This window comes from Hirundo rustica, chromosome 2 (genome assembly GCF_015227805.2).
Source record: "Hirundo rustica isolate bHirRus1 chromosome 2, bHirRus1.pri.v3, whole genome shotgun sequence".
NCBI classification, from domain to species: domain Eukaryota; kingdom Metazoa; phylum Chordata; class Aves; order Passeriformes; family Hirundinidae; genus Hirundo; species Hirundo rustica.
The window spans coordinates 112,613,092-112,630,447 of record NC_053451.1 but is presented as its reverse complement, the minus strand read 5'-3'; the positions used below and the strand labels follow the sequence as shown (position 1 = coordinate 112,630,447).

The window sequence follows — 17,356 nt, the reverse complement described above, 5'->3', positions numbered from 1 at the left end:
ATATCATGTGCCCATGAACATACAGAAACTTTTAAGGACACAGATGTTTGCTCTGTTGTACCTTAACAGGAGCCCTTTTAGGACTTAGTGCCCTCCAACATCCCCATGGACCTTTATGTGACCCTAGGACGTGCAGTACGTACCCTCAAATGCAGGCAGCACAGCCTTCTGTTTCAAACACTCACATTAAAAAATAAATAAAAGAAGATATTAACTCGTAGAGCCACAAGAGAAAAATAAGAACCAGAAATGTTACATATTTGGAACATTGGGAGGCTATGGCACCTGGCATTAAATACATGAATATAACCATAGCTACCCTTGATAAGCGTCCATAAAATAATCCACTTCTGCTTTTGGAATAGCCTCCCCCAATTTTCAGTGTTTCATATGAGATTTGAAATATCTCTGCAACCATTATTTCTGATAATTTGATAACTGGGTCTCTCTCAGGACAAAGAGGTCTCAGAGTTTAATTTAATCAGACAGATTCTTTTAATCAGAGTAACAATATATATTTCTATTTTTATTCTATTTCCTGTCCCTTTAATTTGCTTCCCTCCTATTTTGCCTAAAAATGCAGAACTGTGACTTATTAAAGAAATATGGGTATTGATCTAGTATCGATACCCAATTGTGGTGAACAAAAACTCTCTAGCAGCTTAAAGTTAGAAAGTGTATGTTTATTGTGGCCAGGCAGCACGTGGGATAGCTCCCTAATACGGGCTGCGAAATTCACAAGTAATTACAAAGCCTTTTATTTGCAGAAGCGTTGAATACCCAAAATACAAGTACATATTCATACCCCTGTCACCTCCTATTTCTCGCTTCGTATGCTAATTGGCAAAAAGGCTACTAAGCATGTGTACTTTGTCTCTTAAAATGAGTCGGGGGTCTATTCTGCGAAGGGGTCACCCAAAATGAGGAAGTAAGATGAGTCTTCCTCGTCCTGACCTTTCTACCTTTTCAATGCATTTGAGGCAAATGAATCCTTGGTAGAACTTATAGTTTCCTGTGTTCGATGGGTCTTTTAATCAGGAAATCTGCAGCTATCTTATGTCCTATTTACCACATTTTGTTTTTCATTACAAGCACAGCTACATAAACATAAAGCTGACGAGCAATGAAGTACTAAATCCAGGATATCTTATCTAAGATCCGGTTTCTGTTAACTGTGAACAAAGCTCAACTATCTACTTATTATCAAGCTCACCTGGCAACTTATTATCTTAACTTTCCTAATAATCCCCAGTTCTTCAAATTTAATGTCTCAACTGTACCCATTGTAGTCAATATCTGTGACTTCCATCAGAGATGCCCCTGTCTCTGAACCCCATAAACTCTCACTTGAGGCACTGTGGTAGAGGGACAGGGAACCCTCTCCAGACTCCCATGGCCGGCTTTTTGCAATGTACAGCTGCAGGAGGTGGAGAAGGACAGAGACTGAACAAGAGGCTTTGGCTCAGAGGAGCCGGGAGCCCAGACCCTGCCGAGTGTGGGAGGTCAGGTATGCTGATGGGATCCAATACACCAGACCCAACAGATTTCCCTGCTTTGACCATCCCCAAAGCCGCCTCTCCTGGCGCCACGCTCACGGTAAAGCAGAAACCTGAGCAATGGAAGGCCCTGCTGGGTGTGTGAGGGACCGGCCTGAAGCATCCCGGTGGATTTGACGACTCTGTCGTTTCTGGATGAGCCAGTCTTTGCCCTGTGGGTGGGTTTCTTGGGGGGTCTCACACACAGCTCCGTGTTCGGAGGAGCACTGCCACATGTCACTGCCACACAGCACAAACTGCAGCTGGCACCGCGTGCCAACCCTAATTCCTGGGGGCTCTCACAAGGAAAACACTAGCTGGCCTTCGGGACCCATAGATCCCCTCTGACATTCCCGGCGGGGCTGCAGAGGGAGGAGAAGCGTATTCCAACCCCATCAAGCAGAGAGCCCCAGACCGCCGCGCCTTGGGAGCTGCGCTGCTCGACCAGGGGCAAATTCCCTCCGGAGACGGTGCGGGAGGCAGGAGCAGCAGCAGCAGCAGCAGCAGCAAACCCAGCCCCAGCAGCAGTCCCAGCAGCAGTCCCAGCAGCAGCAGCCGGGGCCCGGTTCCGGCCGGGGCCGCAGCGGGGCGGTGCCGGGGCGGGGCGGTGCCGGCGCAGCCCGGCCGGAGCCGCGGGAGCAGCGAGCCCCGAGCGCGGCGGCGCCATGGCCGAGAGGTGCGACGTGGTCGTGGTCGGGGGCGGCATCTCAGGTGGGTGCCGGGACGGGGACGGGGACGGGGCAGAGCGGCGGGGGATGCGCGACCCCCGCCCGGCCCGAGCGGGGAAACCGCGGCGAGCGCATCCCCAGCGGCTCGGGAAAGCCGGCTGAGCACAACCCCAGCGCTGGGGGCGAGTGCCGTGTGGTGCAGGCGGTATTTTATTATTATGAGCTATTAATGATTTCGATCGTAGTGTTATTTTAGTGATTTTTATCTTGTTTTTATTTTATAATTTACTTTATCGTTGGTTTAATTGTTATTCACTTTCATTAGCCTTTATTCTTCTTATTCTTTTTATTATTATTTATTTTTATCGTTCTTTATTTTTATATTTATTATTATTATTTAGTTCCATTATCAGTTATTTCCATTATCAGGGTTTTTTTTTACTGTAATTTATTTTCGTAATAATTTATTTTCATTCTCGTTTATGGCCATCATAGTTCATTTTTTTACTACGTTTCCTTTCACTATTTTTTTTTTTTTTTAAATTCAATTTTATTTCATAGATTTACATTTTATTTTTCTGGTTCTCTCCAGTCCTGGCATCCCCTGAACCTGTGCAATTCTTCCAGTACCCCTGGATCTTTTGGACTCGGCATCCTCTGCACCCAGTCCAGGGGTTTTAGGCAGAGGCCCTCGGTCACGTGTGGTTAATTTGAATCCTTGGCTGGCTTTTGTTCAGCGCAGGTAGAGGCATAAAGGAGAAATGCCTGAAATCACCTGGATGAATAGGAAGTTTCTAGCTTCCCTTTCAGCGCAGATAAGGGTTTGAGAGCATCGGCAGCCTGCCAGAACGGACGGACAGCTCTGGGGGCCCGGAGCCTTCTTGCGCTTGAGTGACAATCCGCTGTTTTCAGCCCAGTCTGGGCTATAAAACCTCTGTGCCTGCCCACAGTGAACCTCTCCCCTGTGCATTTTGTTCTGAGATACGTGTGCCAAGTAAACTGTGCATGGGCAGTAGATTTTTTTTCCCCCTGTGCCTTTGGCATATCAAACAGTTGGTTTTTGGCTCCTGGGCACTGGGAGGTACGGAGTGATAGCTCCTGTCCCATGTGGTGATCTCCCCAGAGCATGATGAGTGTGCACACTCCCACAGGTCCAAGCAGTATCTCCTGCCAAACCACAGTTACTTGAGATCTGTTACAAGATGTGAGTTTGTCCATCCATTTTTCATGTGGCTTTTAATTTCCACTGTTTACTTACATATAATTCTAGATATCTGTTTAACCGTCATGTTAAGGTGTGTAGCATGCAGTTTGATTGATATACAAAATGCAGAGACAAAAATCATAGGCATTATTTCCTAAAGAGATTCTCTGATAACAAACTGCTGAATAATGTTTGAATGTTTCAAGTATGTTTATACAAACAGCAAAAATTAACCATTGCTTTTCCATAAAGCACCGTGGATCCTGAACACGGTGTTACAGCTAGTTTTTAACTTATACCGTGTGTCACAGTGAAACTCAATTAATTAGCCCGTGGTAAATGTCTGGTTTGTGCCTCGTAAACAAAAACATTTCCAGTGGCATGGTTTTGTACAGCAGTAGTGCTACATTCCCTCTGTTGAACGAGCTGGAGTGAAAGAGTCAGTGTAACAGCTTTTAAACCATCCTTGTTATTCATGGTTGCCGTGGGAATATTTTCGTGGCAGGCCTGCACAGCCCACTTAGGTTTTCTGGATGAGCATCAGCACGGAGAGGCAGTGCAAAGCTGTGGGAAATCAAGTGCTTTCTTCGCTCTTTGCCACCTGTAGACAGCAGCAGGTGGCAGGGGGAATCAGTTTTCTATTTATTTCTCTTTACACTAAATACCCGCCAAAAGGCTCCTGTGTCGTGCTGTAGCAACTTTTCTCCTGTCTTCCCACGAAGCTTGGGAAAATATACAGGCACAAAAATTGCTATTGACTACGTACTCCTCTTCAGTCACTTTCCTTTAGCTGTTACGTTCAGCTCCTGCTTCACCTCTGATTCACGCTCGGCTGTAAATCATTGAACTTGCAGCCAGGTGATGAAACCATGGTTTTAGATCTCCTTACACTGATTTAAACCCTCTGCTAACATGCCCAGCTGCTGCAAAGATCTCTTCTCCTGCCCACCAGAGAGTGAAGTGTACGGTTTTTAAATTGAGGCACTCCTTGGGGACTGGCCTTGCTGCTGCTCCACAAATGGTGTGCATTCCTTCAGAAAGTCTCTGGTTTTGAGCTGCCTGAGGCTCTCCTGACCGAAGCCCTGTGGTTGCTGCCTGTAGAACCAGCAGAAGGCTCTTGTCACAGCGAGGTGTGCTCAGCCACCCGCTCCAGCCCTCAGCAGAGCAGGGAATTGCAGAGCAAACAAAGACTTGCTGTGCCAGCAGGAGGATGCAAACAGGCAAGAGTCACGGAGCTGCCGCTTGGTTATCTCCATTCTGTTTATTTCTCTCGGCAAAGCAAGCTGGCCCTTTGCAGGTTCACACCCTCTTTGGCAGAAGCTCTGCTCATCTTTTTTACCCAGATGTAATTGGTAGGGTCTAAAATTTAAAGAGTGAAAACCTGAAAATGAAATAGCAGTGCAGAGTCTGTTAATAACTGACAGTCTCCCTTTGTTTATCTGAAGGTGCTGCTTTCTTTGCTGAATCATTTTTAGTGTCCTTTATTGCAGCTTTGATAAAAGGGAAGAATAAAACTAAGAATCTGGCCAATATGGATTTTATGTAATGAAAATCTACTCAAAATCAGTCTTCATTTCTTTCAAGTCAAAATAATGGCTTTTCTGAAGGTGTCAGGTTAACTCAGTAGTATTGATGATAATGAAGACCTTTGAGGAACAGGAGGATTTCCTAAGGGTAGGTTCTGGTTTTTGGGTAAAACTTCAGCAAAAGTCTTTGAAATTTTTTGCAAATGGTGCAAATTAAAAAGAACTACTTGGAAAGAAAATTTCTCAGAGTCAAAAAGCATATATGAAAATACTTAGCCACACATGGCATGCAGTATGCCTGGTACTGAGGAATATTTAGATCAGAAGCCTAGCAGACCCTCTTAGAGCTGGAATGTGCATCGTGACAGGTTCTTCTCTTTGCTTAGAGTCTTCTCTTTTACTTTGAAGGGCTCCTGTAGCATGAGGGTCCAAATAACTGAGAAAACTATGAAGTTATGTCATCAAACTTGTTTATCTTCTTAATTGAGACACCAATGACTTCAAATAAAATCTTGAAATCTGTTCAGAGATTTTGTTTAGACTTTCTCCTTTTGTTTTCGAAAGTGTCTTCCTGTCCCTGCTTTTGCCTTGGGAACTGCTTTCCTTGTTTTGTTTTCAAGTAAATTACCAGATTTTATCCTGATCTTATGCAACTCCTACTTAAGAAAATGCTTCTCTTAAATCTCAAGTGCACAGATTTTACAAAGTGAGGTTAATTGAATTTTTTTCCCTTAAAGGTGAAATCTTAATATAGTGTTATTTGAAGTATGCTTGGTGTTTTGCTGTTCACAAGCAACATGTCATGCTCTTGTAAGTTTAAAACCAAAACATACTGTAAGATAAAGTAATTCTATTGTTATATTGGATTTTAAAAATATTTCCATACCTATTCATGCATTATTGAGATGACACTGTGCTCTCTACTCTTCTTAAGCCTCACTTTTAATTTGTGTGACAATTTAATGTGCTGTATAATTAATTACAATAGCTCTCACTGCATCTGTGAACCACTGTCAAGTTACTTTAAAAATAAAAACTAAACCAAAACATCCCGAAACAGACTAGGTGTTTTGAGGGCTATTATCTGAGGGTATTCTGTCTGTTTAAAAATAGACCGATGCAGAGGGCAAAATTGTTTTTTAAAACAAATCTGGGACACATTGTAAGAAAACTATAGATGAAAAACATAATATTCAGTAGATAATTGTTTCTTTTTACCCTCTGGTAGTAAATTACAATGTCTCAATACTCCTCCTCTGAAAGATGGTTTACCAAACAAGAGGATGGTTTTGGAGAACATTGCTAATTTGGGAGTCCTATGCTAGATGTCCATCTGGAGAAGGGGAAAAAAAAACAAACAAACCCAAAAAACCCCACAAAACCAAAATGAAGGTGTGGATGAAATAGCTGCTCATGATGAACCAGAATGGATTGGTCAGTGGGACCAGGGAATGTCACCCTCTCTGGGATGCACTCGGGCAAAAGGAATCCAGGACATTTTCCTGTCAGTTGACATAATGAAGCTCTTGGTTCACATTTTCTGTCACCTGTATCTGTATTATTCCTTTTGTCCCCAACCACTGTCATGGCTAAAGCAGTATGGGCCAGTTAGCTGGAACCTACATTTCACTTCTAGACATTTCACATTAAAAATACCAAAAACCCAACTTGGCAATGCACAGTAAACAGAACAGTTTTAAACAAAAAAAGCAGCTGCCCAATGTTGTGAAATAGTTTGGTAGCCTAGGCAGCAGGGACAGCTCTTGTAATTCACTGTCTGAGACCTCCTAATTGGTCTGAGAGTTGATTTTGATAAGAAGCTTTCCAGTCTATCTGCAGGAGCCATCTCATCTCACAAGGCTCAGGGTGATGCATCATTAAGGAAATGTTTTCCATTAGCTTATTTAACCATTATGAAAGGGTGTTGTTGGGGAAAGTTCATTCAGTCTGTTCAGCAGAATGTGACAGCTACTATGAAAGGGGGGAAAAGGTAAGTTAGGATGGCAAAACTTTTGGAAAGAAGTTGCTGTTATGTCTGTTATGGGAAATATGTTGAGCTATTATGGGAAATAACTGGTAGGGAAGCAAAGTTTATGTGCAGCAGTTGGTGTTAAAGTTACAAACTGGAAAGTCCACAGGATTTAATTTTCCTATCTGTACTGCTGAATTGCTTTTTTCTTGTCTGTGGTTTGTTTGTTTTTGTTTGTTTGTTTGTTTTGGGTTTTTTTGGACAAACAAGATTCAAAACAGGAGAGACTGAAAGCTCTTTGTAAGCAAGTTCTTTGGACAGCCACCTGTGAAGGTGCATTTAGTTGGTGAGATTTGTCAGAGTTTAGTCTAGCACTTGTCTAGAACCTAATCACATTGGAAGTGGGGATTGGTGGTTGTCTGCTTTAGGGAGTTGGTTCAGATCAAGTGTGTCATCTCCTGCACTATTTTTTTACATGGACACTGCCAGCTTGTTGTCTTGGGAAACTTGGTTTCCCTGATCAAAGGTAGTGACATGGAAGGAGTAAGTATTTCAATTTTGTGCTCTTCTTCCTTCCACGAAGACACAGTTAAAAATTATTTTCTTCGTCATCTTGACCACAGATGAGCACCTGCATCCTCTATGTCCATCCTCTATTTTCTCCTCGCCTACTTCTCTTTCTTTCATTTGCTTGTTGCATCAAGGGGCTGCCAAAAGATCACATTCTGCATACTTATGAATCATGATTTGCTCGTTTTACTCCTTGGCACCATCAAATTCAGGAGTTAATTTTAGAGAAATGCAACTTGTTGTGCTTCCTCTGCTGCACTGAGTGATCGGTGTCAATCTCCAGCAGGTAACACAATGTCAGACACCACAGTGACACGGGTCTGGGTTAAACACTGGTGGCTGTGATGAGCAGCCCACTGCTCTGGCTCCATCCTGAGGTGCTCAGGCTGTCTAAGATGGTCTCAGGAGTGTGTTGGCAAGGATACTGTTGGCTACTGGAGGTACTCCTATCAACTGGTGTGTGTAGTCTCATCCAAAGCTGGAGGGATGTGCCAAAAAGCCGTCTGTTCGTGTTTGCACTGCCTAAGTAGGCAGCCTGAGCAATGTGGGCTTACACAGTCCTGATAGTCCCAGAGGTAAACTTCCAGTGCCTCTTGTATTATTATAAACCAGCAGAGAGTTTGCTCTATATTTACATATCTTACACAGCAGCTAATGACAATGAATTAGGCCTCACGCTTAATTTAATCATTTCAGAAGACTTTTCTTCTTCAGAAGTTATTATTCTGTATGTAAACAATCTGGGGGGTTTTGGCACATTTCCCACTGCCGCAGTTTCCTCCTCCGTAGCACAACTGACAACTGGAGTTAAATAGTTACGTTATTTCATGATAAAAAGCCATGTTGTCTCGCTGCCCTTTCCCAAAACAGGAGTTGTTTGCCTTGTGTTGTGTCTCTGTTCTGTACCAGTTATTTCAGAGTGCACTGATACAGCAGTTTATCATGATTATAAAAGTTTACTGAGCAGAGCCCTAGATTGTTGGAGACGTTCCTTTGAATTCCTTTGCTGAGAATGTGTCACGATGTACTTAAAAAGCACTCAGGGATGATTCTAAAATCAGTTAATCATTCCTGAGAAATTGTAGTCTTAGAACAGTTGGGGCTGGAAGGGACCTCTAAAGGTCATCTATTCCAACTCCCCTGCAATGAGCAGGGACATCTTCAACTACATCAGGTTGCTCAGAACCCTGTCCTTGAATGTTTCCACCGTCTCTCCTATCCAACCTGTTCCAGAGTTTCGCTCTCCTCATTGTAAGAAATTACTTTCTTTACATCTAATCTGAATCTACCCTCTTTTAGTCCAAAATCACTATCCCTTGTCTTACTGTGACAGGCCCTACTAAGAATTTCATCCTCATCTTTCTGATAAGACCCTTTAGGTGCTGGGAGCTGTTATATGATCTTCCCAGAGCCTTCTCTTCTCCAGGCTGAACAACCCAAGTTCTCTCAGCCTTTTATCATAGGAGAGGTGTTCCATCTCTTGGATCACCTTTGTGGGCCTCCCCTGGACCTGCTGCAATAGGTCTGTGTATTTTTTGTGATCAGGACTCCAGGGCTTCAGCCAGGCTTTGGTTTCTTGAGGAGATTACATTCATCTCATTAAAGTTTCAATAATTTAATTTTTATGTAGCCTTCTTTGAACTTAACATGGTTTTCCTTCTGGGCCAATAACCTATTTCATCCCTGTAAACTTATGTCAGGTATTATTATTGCTGCCTTGAAGGATGGTCAAAATGTGTTCATTCATCTAATCCACTAGTGTTGCTATATTCTTTTAGCCTTCTGAATGTTTACATTTTTGTAGTGGAGTCTTCTCACGGATTGTAACATAAACAAAGTGATTGTTTTCATATTCCTCTCTGATGAGAGACAATTCGTAGACTTCTAGTCTGGCCAGTGGGGTGGAGAGGTGTCAACCTTATTCTCCAATCCCTGGTCATTGTCCAGAATCTATATAAGCAAGGTCAAGTAAATTAACTTCCCTTTTTGCTCTGACCACTTGAGTGAGTATAATACTTTTTGTGTCCTCTAGCGACACACTAGGGTTTTGGTTTCTTTTGCCTTGTGGACTGATTCCTGTCTAAGGTTTATAATTTTGTAATGCTGCATTGTTCTTGTTTAACAGTTTTTTTGCTGTTTTCAGTGGTCAGTGAAGCTGCCCTACAGGCCATTGGTATTTAAACCATGAATGAATAGCATTCTTCTAAGTAACCAACCCACACTCTTGTATTTTGCACAGCTTTCTCTGTCCATTCAGTTTTCTGTTCAAACAGCTTGCTTAAAGGAAAACTCAGTATAAAGTCACTTGGAAAACTGTATTTTTCTCCACTAACCATTATTTGGTTTGGGGCTGGAAGGGAAGAGAAAGAAGATTGGTCCTCAGGGTCTCATTTGGGGAGACCCTGAGTTCTGGATAAGTTAGTAATAAAAGAGGTGCTAAAAGGTTCCTGCAAGCCAGAGAAGAGTTGCATTGGCCTAGTCAAGAAACAGTGATGATATCATTTATTGGAAGAGCAGGCTTCTATGCTCCTATGCCACCCACAGCCTCACAGGACTAAACTGTGTGAGTTTTGTGGGCTTTTAACATCATCAGGAGAAGCAGCAGCAGTAGTGGATGAGAGCAGGGAACTGCCCAAGAAAATGATGGGTGTTGGGATTTTGTAAGGGTCTGTGTGTGATTGTGTAGAGGAAAGGACTGCAGGAGAAAGGAGAGCAAGGGATAGGATGGGGGAATGCAAAGTGAAAGCCATCCCTGAAGAATCGGTGGTCTAATCTAGAAATCTTGTGGGTTACTTCTAGTAGCTGGCACATCTGGCAAAATAAATCACAGATGCACTAAATTTTACCACTGAAGAGTCTGCTGTGGCTCATTAGAGGCTTGGGCATCTTGCAAGGATTAAGCTATGGTGGTGACCTGGCTTGTGTTGGCACTTCATTCCTCAGGTGGTTACAAAGTCCCCTGAAGCTCTGATTCATTTTAAACCTGCTCATCTTACAGATATTACTTTGTGCTGTTCAACTTCTTCACGCTTTTCAGTTTCCACGCAGCTGGAGGTGAGGAGGGTGGGGAGGAAAGATGCCCCTGTAGCCTCCCACCTCCCAGGCAGCTGGTCTTTATCTTGATGGTGTAATTCATATATAAAACATTGAATTGAGTCTGTTCAATTGGCTACACACAGCAACAGCTGATCAAACAGCAGGTTCATGCTGTGCACCGTGATTACCTGGATTACTAGGAGAGCTTGAGTATAAACTTGGCTCATTTTTGCTTGAGTGATAAATCTGCGTTTGAATGCATTAAATATTGGAGCAAGACACCTCTTTTGTTCCAATATGAATTAATTTTTTATTAAGTAATTTGGTGAGAGATTGAATGAGTGAGTTATGCTAAATAATGAGCACAAATGAGGTCAGGAAAAGGTGTAAATGCTTTTATTTTCCACTTTAGATCTTTTTCTTTTCTTCTATGCTTCCTTCACCATCTTTGTCCCTACATATTCTCTCAGAATGGTACAAGTCTAGTGGTAGCATTTTTTCTTTCAGAGTAGTGATTTTTTATGAACTGTTTCACTCAAACTTCCTCCTGCCTACACTTAGAGATGGATGGATGGAAGTCACCAGCCATCTTATTTAGTGGTTCTCTTTTGGGCTTCTCTGGATGACATGTACATTCTCAGCCTTTGGTACCTCAGCTGGGGAGTGGTTTGGGCTTTCAGCAGGATTCTTCTTAATTTTTCAGTAGTTCAAATAAATCAAATGTTGACAAATCCTTGTAGGCTTTGCAATTCAGCCTGCTGCGTGTGTACACACCTACTTGTATATGTGGGCTATGAGGGTGGTAGGAATTTCCAAATAGTCTCTGGGTCGTGGCTGTTTGGAAGTGACACTGAGAGGTGCTCAGTATAAATCTGTAATAATTATGTGCTATTTGTGTGAAAATCCTTAGCTGAAGATCAATTTAAACGTGAAACAATATGGATAGCCATGCAATGAGGATGTGATGGGTCTGCTGGGCTTTGCTGTTGCCCAGCCTGGCCTTAGTGACTATCATTAGATACTGAGAAATTTGGGAAGTTACACGTTAATATTTGATGTCAAGATGTGAGAATGATAGTCTGTTTATTTTTTTAAGTTCACTTCTTCCAGTTGATTGTGGTTTTTGAGCATTTACTTTTCTCAGAGGGCTAAAAAAAAAGAATTCTTTTTTTGAGAACAAGCAAGACTTGGTAAAACAGATAAGCATTTCTCTTCTGAGGCAACTGTTGCATAATTTTGTAAAATTTTCCAGATGCAGCTTAGCCTTTTTATTCCCACATTGCTGTATATGGAAGGCAAAGCTGTTCTTCAGAGTAAATCTGGCTGGCATTTTATTTGCTTGTAGATCTCTTCATAATTGTAATGCCTAAAAAGATGCTTTTGGGAAACTGCCAGTGTGGACCCTCATCCATTTCACTGTGCTCAGCTTTGTTTGATCCAGTGCTATGATCTGTTCCTTGTAGCACTTTCAGTTCTCTCTGCTGTTTTTTTCCCCTCTATTGTGTCTATTGTGTCTATTGTGTTTTGAGGCAGCCCAGATTGTAAACATCACTAGGGATGACCTAAGCTAAAGGAGGCCCTGGGACTGAGGGTGTGTGATAATATCAGAGTATAAATGATAATTACATGATTCATATTGTTATTAATATTAACTTTTCAGTATATCCTGGAGCCATAACCAAGGATGTGCAGAATGTGTTTGGGTTTGATTTTTTTTTTTTCCTGACTGAAGCCTAGAAGACAACTTCTGACATGCTTTTAAAGTGTGAGGTGGGCGTGGCTGTTCATGACAATGAAGAGAGCACATTAAATGAGGAGAAATGATTGAGACTAGAAATACTCAGTCTTTGGATCTGGAGTGCCCAGTTTTGTCAATAAGAAATTTCAAGTGGAACTTCAGACGTGGAAGGGAGGGAAGCCTTAGGCAGAACAGCTGTGCCTTCAGTGCTTAAGCCTGGGTACCACTGTACCAAAGGTGTTTATTATCCACAAATTGTCTTTATCCCAATCTTGGCAGGGCTTGAGCTTAACACCCCACAACTTTGGTCATCTCACTCATATCTGCCCAGGCTCTGTGTCACTTAACCAGCTGCAGTGCCTGGGACAAGTGTAGGCTGAATGTTTGTAATTCTGGTTTTGAGAACGTAATAAATGCTTAATAGATGCTGCTCCCTGCACTGTGGATGGATCACCCAGGAGCTCTTGAAGGGAGAAGAGATCACAGAAAGATGCTCATACTGACCTCAGTGACAAAATTACAGAATTAGAGCTCAGACAGGAAAACTCATTGCCTTGGCTAGACAATGAAATACCAACAGAAATAAATTATATTTGCTCATAGAGGACTGTATCTTAGGCAGAAATGTTAGGTCATTTGTACAAATATTTTAAGTAAATGTACATTTTAAGCAGATAGGTTGATAATGTCTCTTTTTTCCTCATTGGGGTTTCTGAAACTCTAATTTTGTTGTTTTCCTAAGCTCTGTAATGTTCTAGGTGAGTGACATTCATTTTAATGGCATTAATCACAGCACAGTGATAGAGTTTTGTATTTATTTATTAAAACAGAGTATCTCTCCCCATGGCCAAAATACTTGGGTCAAAAAAGAGTTGCTTTGCTAGTTTTCATTGTACTGTTTAGACATGAAGGTAAGGCATGAGAAAGAGTGACAATTTACACTGGCGCAGTTCTACCTGGTTTTAGGTTCTGTATTATAATTTTTTGAATTTTCTTTGGTGAGCTTGAGCCAGATATCTAAATTACCATTATTAGGATGGGCCAAATTAGAGAAGTTAAAAGGTTACGTTCACACTGAAGGCACAGCATTCTTCACAAGAGCAAAATTCCTCGACCTTTCCATAACATGAGGAACATTACGAAACAACCCTGTACCACCTTAACTCTACCAGACCCTGGGCCAGAGCTGGTTTTGCTTTTTTTTTGCTGTTGTTCTCTTGGTTTTTTGTTTTATTTACAAACCTTATCTGTCACGCCTTGCAGGCCTTATTGTCTCAAGCCATTATTTCAATTAGAACATTTTAGCTGGCTCATGATGAGTGACAGAGGTAAAGGTGACCAGCGCCAGGTTCAATCTCTCAGCGGAGGAGCGGTAATCGGATTGTGTTCGTTGGAGCACAGACAAGACCAATGCTATTAAATTGAAGTTTCTAGCTCAGCAATGCAATAAAGGAGCTGTGGGGCACGAAGGACGAATCCCACTGGTGCAGAATGGCTGCTTGGCTGTGGGTGAGGTCTTTTCCCAGGTCCTGCCCTCCATCCCTCCAGGGTCACAGTGACCTGGAAGCTGTAACTAATGCTGATGGCACTGAGTTACAGGGTGTTGTGGGGACATTTCTCAGAAGCAGGTCAGAGAGCCCTGAGTATAAACAAAGAGGGGTTTTATTTGAATTTTTGAGTAAGGTCTAATCAACAGCAAACTGAATTCTTTTGCTAACTGGTCTAATTTTTACATGCTAGAAATTTAATTCCTGATTGAGGGAGTGTTTTTGCCTCTTTCCCCCACAATCTATCTCACCTGCTTGGGGCATATTCCTCTGAGTTTCTTCTTACTGACCTCATTCACTGCAACTGTGTTGGCCACTAACATTGGTGATCTTCCCAAATGTCCTTCTGCTGCATTAACAGATGGATTTTATTTCTTTGGGTATGGTACAGCAGTTTTAGCCAAATTCATTTATTTGCTCCATGTATTTTGCAAGTATTTGGCGAGTATCCCTGTGCATCAAAGGTGGTAGGTCAGGGATACTGTACGAAGACATCTAATAGTGAGGAAATTTGTATTTCCCATGTCACCCCACAGCAATACCAGCTTCTATAACGTTTTGTAGGTTTTGAGAGATTTCTCGGGTTTTTCTTAACATTTTAGATACTTCAGGTGGGGAATTTAAAATTTATTTTGGTTTAGGGTTTTTTTTTTGGTTGGTTGGTTTTGGTTTTTTTCTTTTGAGACTCATCACTAAAATTAAGAAAAGAAGATAAATTCATGGCCTCTCTGGTCAAAATGAGACATATTCAAGATCAAGAAGAGGAATACAAAGATTTCTAAAATAGCAGCTTCAACGTGTTGAGTATCCATGACATCCATCTGTTGAAAAATTGAATAATTCTGTTAAAAACACTTGAGTTCATCTGCCTTAGACCCCGAACTGAAGTCTTACTTGTCTGTATATAATCAATTAGGATATGTTTCCTTTTTTTGCTGTCAGTCTTGTGAAACGTTTTTGCATCCCACAATTTCTCCATGAACCCCAGGGCAGAGGCCTGTGCTTGCTCTGCAGGCTGAGTGCTATATCCCATTTCCAAGGCGCATTTTTGGACACATCCTCGTGCTGAGCCTGCTGCACTGTTTGTCTACTGCTCTGGAGTGCACCAAGGCTGCTCTGCCCACTGGCTCTGTGTAAAGCAGCATCTGCTACCTGACATCTCTGCAGACTCAGTGATTTAGATGTGGCTGAACAGGTTGACAACCAGGAAAAAAGCAATCCTTTGCAAACATATCTTTTGTGTCAAAATAACTGCAGGGAGGAAAATGTTGGCAAATTCCACGTATTGGAGGAAGTTCTGCATTTAGACCTGCGAGTTAATACAGCACAAGTACAAGGGCAACATTTCTTCCTGCTCAAGGTACAATTTTAGTCAAAGGGAGGAATTTTTATGGCTATTAGGTGAACAATTTTTTTTTTTGTGCCAGCCATTTTAGAAGCCATTAATTGAATGCCTGTGGCTTAGAACTTTCTTGACACCCTCCATGAATTAAAATTTAGAATCTGTAGATGATTGTTTTGTAATTATGTAAATGAGAGAAGCGATTTTTTCCTAGAAAGGAGATAATAAATACGGAGGAACATGATAAAGTAGTGAGTAATACAGAAGAAGTACAACAGGAACGTCCTCAGATACTTACAACTTTTCAGAGAAGCAACTTCCAGTCATGTCCTTTCTAGTGTTTTTTGTTGTTGTTGTTGAAATGCTAAGATTAAAGACTGTTTCAGTGAAATTGCTGATTCCAGGCAGAACAGAATGGTGTTGTTAAATTTAAATCAGGTTGTTTTTAGAAAATTTACTTTAAAATACTCTTTGGATAGTCAAATATATTTGATCATAGGGGTACATTGTAGGGCACATGGGAGATCAGATGAAAAATTACTCTTCTCACATTTGTCAATTCAAATATAAATATAATAAATATGTTATAATATTTATGTTATATGTATAATACAAGTATATGTAATCCAATTATACACACACATATATATATAAAATAAACATATATAATAAAGGTTGGACTCCACAATCTTGGAGATATTTCCAAGCTTTATGAGTCTATGAAATAGCATAAATATTTAAGATTTTCTATTTAAAAAAAAATTTGAGTTACTCATTCTCTCAGGCTAAGAAAACTGTTGATGTTAGGAAGTGAGATTGTAATGAAGCTGTTTAGTGAAATGGTTCAATTTAAGGTGTTTAGAAGGGACAGAGACATCAAACAAGAAAGAAATAAGTTGGAGCTGAAGATGAAATAATTGCTGTGATGATTACATTTGAGTCCAATCTGTGTGAATGCAGAGTGCTGCACGATGGGGAAAGAGATGATTTTCGTGACTTGAACTGGTGTTATAAGATTCTCGGGGAGGCAATCTCCCACCAGGATCTCTGGGTACCGGGTTGCCGTGGTAACAGATGGAGGCTCGCCCGGTTAAGCATCCTCTAAACACGGGGGTATTTTCAGTCTGGGGCTTCAAATAATCATCTTTGCTTCTTTGTTCTTTGCATTAATTACCTGCCTGTTGGTTCTTTGAGCAGAACTGCATGTGAGGCTGCTTAACTGTTTGATTTCTGCTGTATCACTCTCTCTCTATATGTTTATATATGGCTCTCTGTGGCCCCTTGGAGAGGCTGTGCTGGAAACTGGACCCGATTTCTGTCTTCTGTGAAGTGGTGGCAAAAGTGACTGAACCCTTATATTCCAATTCAGATCTGATTCTACTGAAATGCCCCTGGAGAGGAGGGAAAGCTGCCTCTGGGTGACAAAACACTGCACAAAATAGGAGCAGTAATAGCATCAGTCACAATTTAGGATGGCTTTTGCATTTGAATGCAGCTCTTTGCCTCGCTTGTGAGGAATGGGGGCAACATCAAAGATCTGCCTTTTGTTAGTGATGTGTTAGAGTGGCAGGTTAAACTTCTCAAGGGGAGGCCTTGTATCACATGTGACTGATTTTTCCAGGCTTTGCTTCACAGGTACTGTGTGTGCTCTGTTTGCAGCAGTTGGGGCACAGAGAGACCACTCTGACTCTTGCCCAGAAAATATGTTGTGGTTTGTGGGGATCTGCGCAGCAGTTGTTAGTTTGTGAAAAGAAAACCTCAACCTCCTGCCCCAGCATTCACATTCTAGTGTTCATTTCCATTTTAATATGCTTTTGTTGCTGTTCCTGGTGCCTTACCTGCCTTTGTAGCCCTTTGGCTTAGAGCTCTCCCTCCACAACATCCAGTCCCCTCACTGTTATTACAGTGACAGTCCAAGAGCCCATCTGGGGCCTTGGGTGCAGCTCCAGGAGCAGGTATGGAGTGATGTGGCAGCACTGTGATTCCCAGTGTGTGAGATACCAAAAGCAGCAGCATTCCCACCTGACACTTGTCCTGTAATGTGGCATCTGTCACCAGCAGCCTTGAGATATCCTGTTCTGTGTATGCCAAGAGACCTGCTCTGGTCCTTTGCTGTGCCCTCTGATCCTCCCGAGCCTCTGCCTTTGCTTCTTCCATCTTTTTCCTGTTACGTGTTTGTGATGATTTCTGCAGCCAGCTTGGGACCAGAACAGTGATGTGG

General features: G+C 42.0%; 1 protein-coding gene across 1 annotated transcript in view; it reads left to right on the top strand.

Moving 5' to 3' along the window:
• The first annotated feature begins 2,156 nt into the window (after nt 1–2,156).
• The window catches only part of LOC120748542 (amine oxidase [flavin-containing] B-like), a 51,847-nt gene continuing 36,647 nt past the window's right edge, over nt 2,157–17,356 (top strand). Inside the window, exon 1 of the mRNA XM_040055008.1 lies at nt 2,157–2,246. Coding sequence (XP_039910942.1) covers nt 2,201–2,246 — 46 coding nt within the window. The 5' untranslated portion in view covers nt 2,157–2,200. The remainder of the gene's footprint in view (nt 2,247–17,356) is intronic.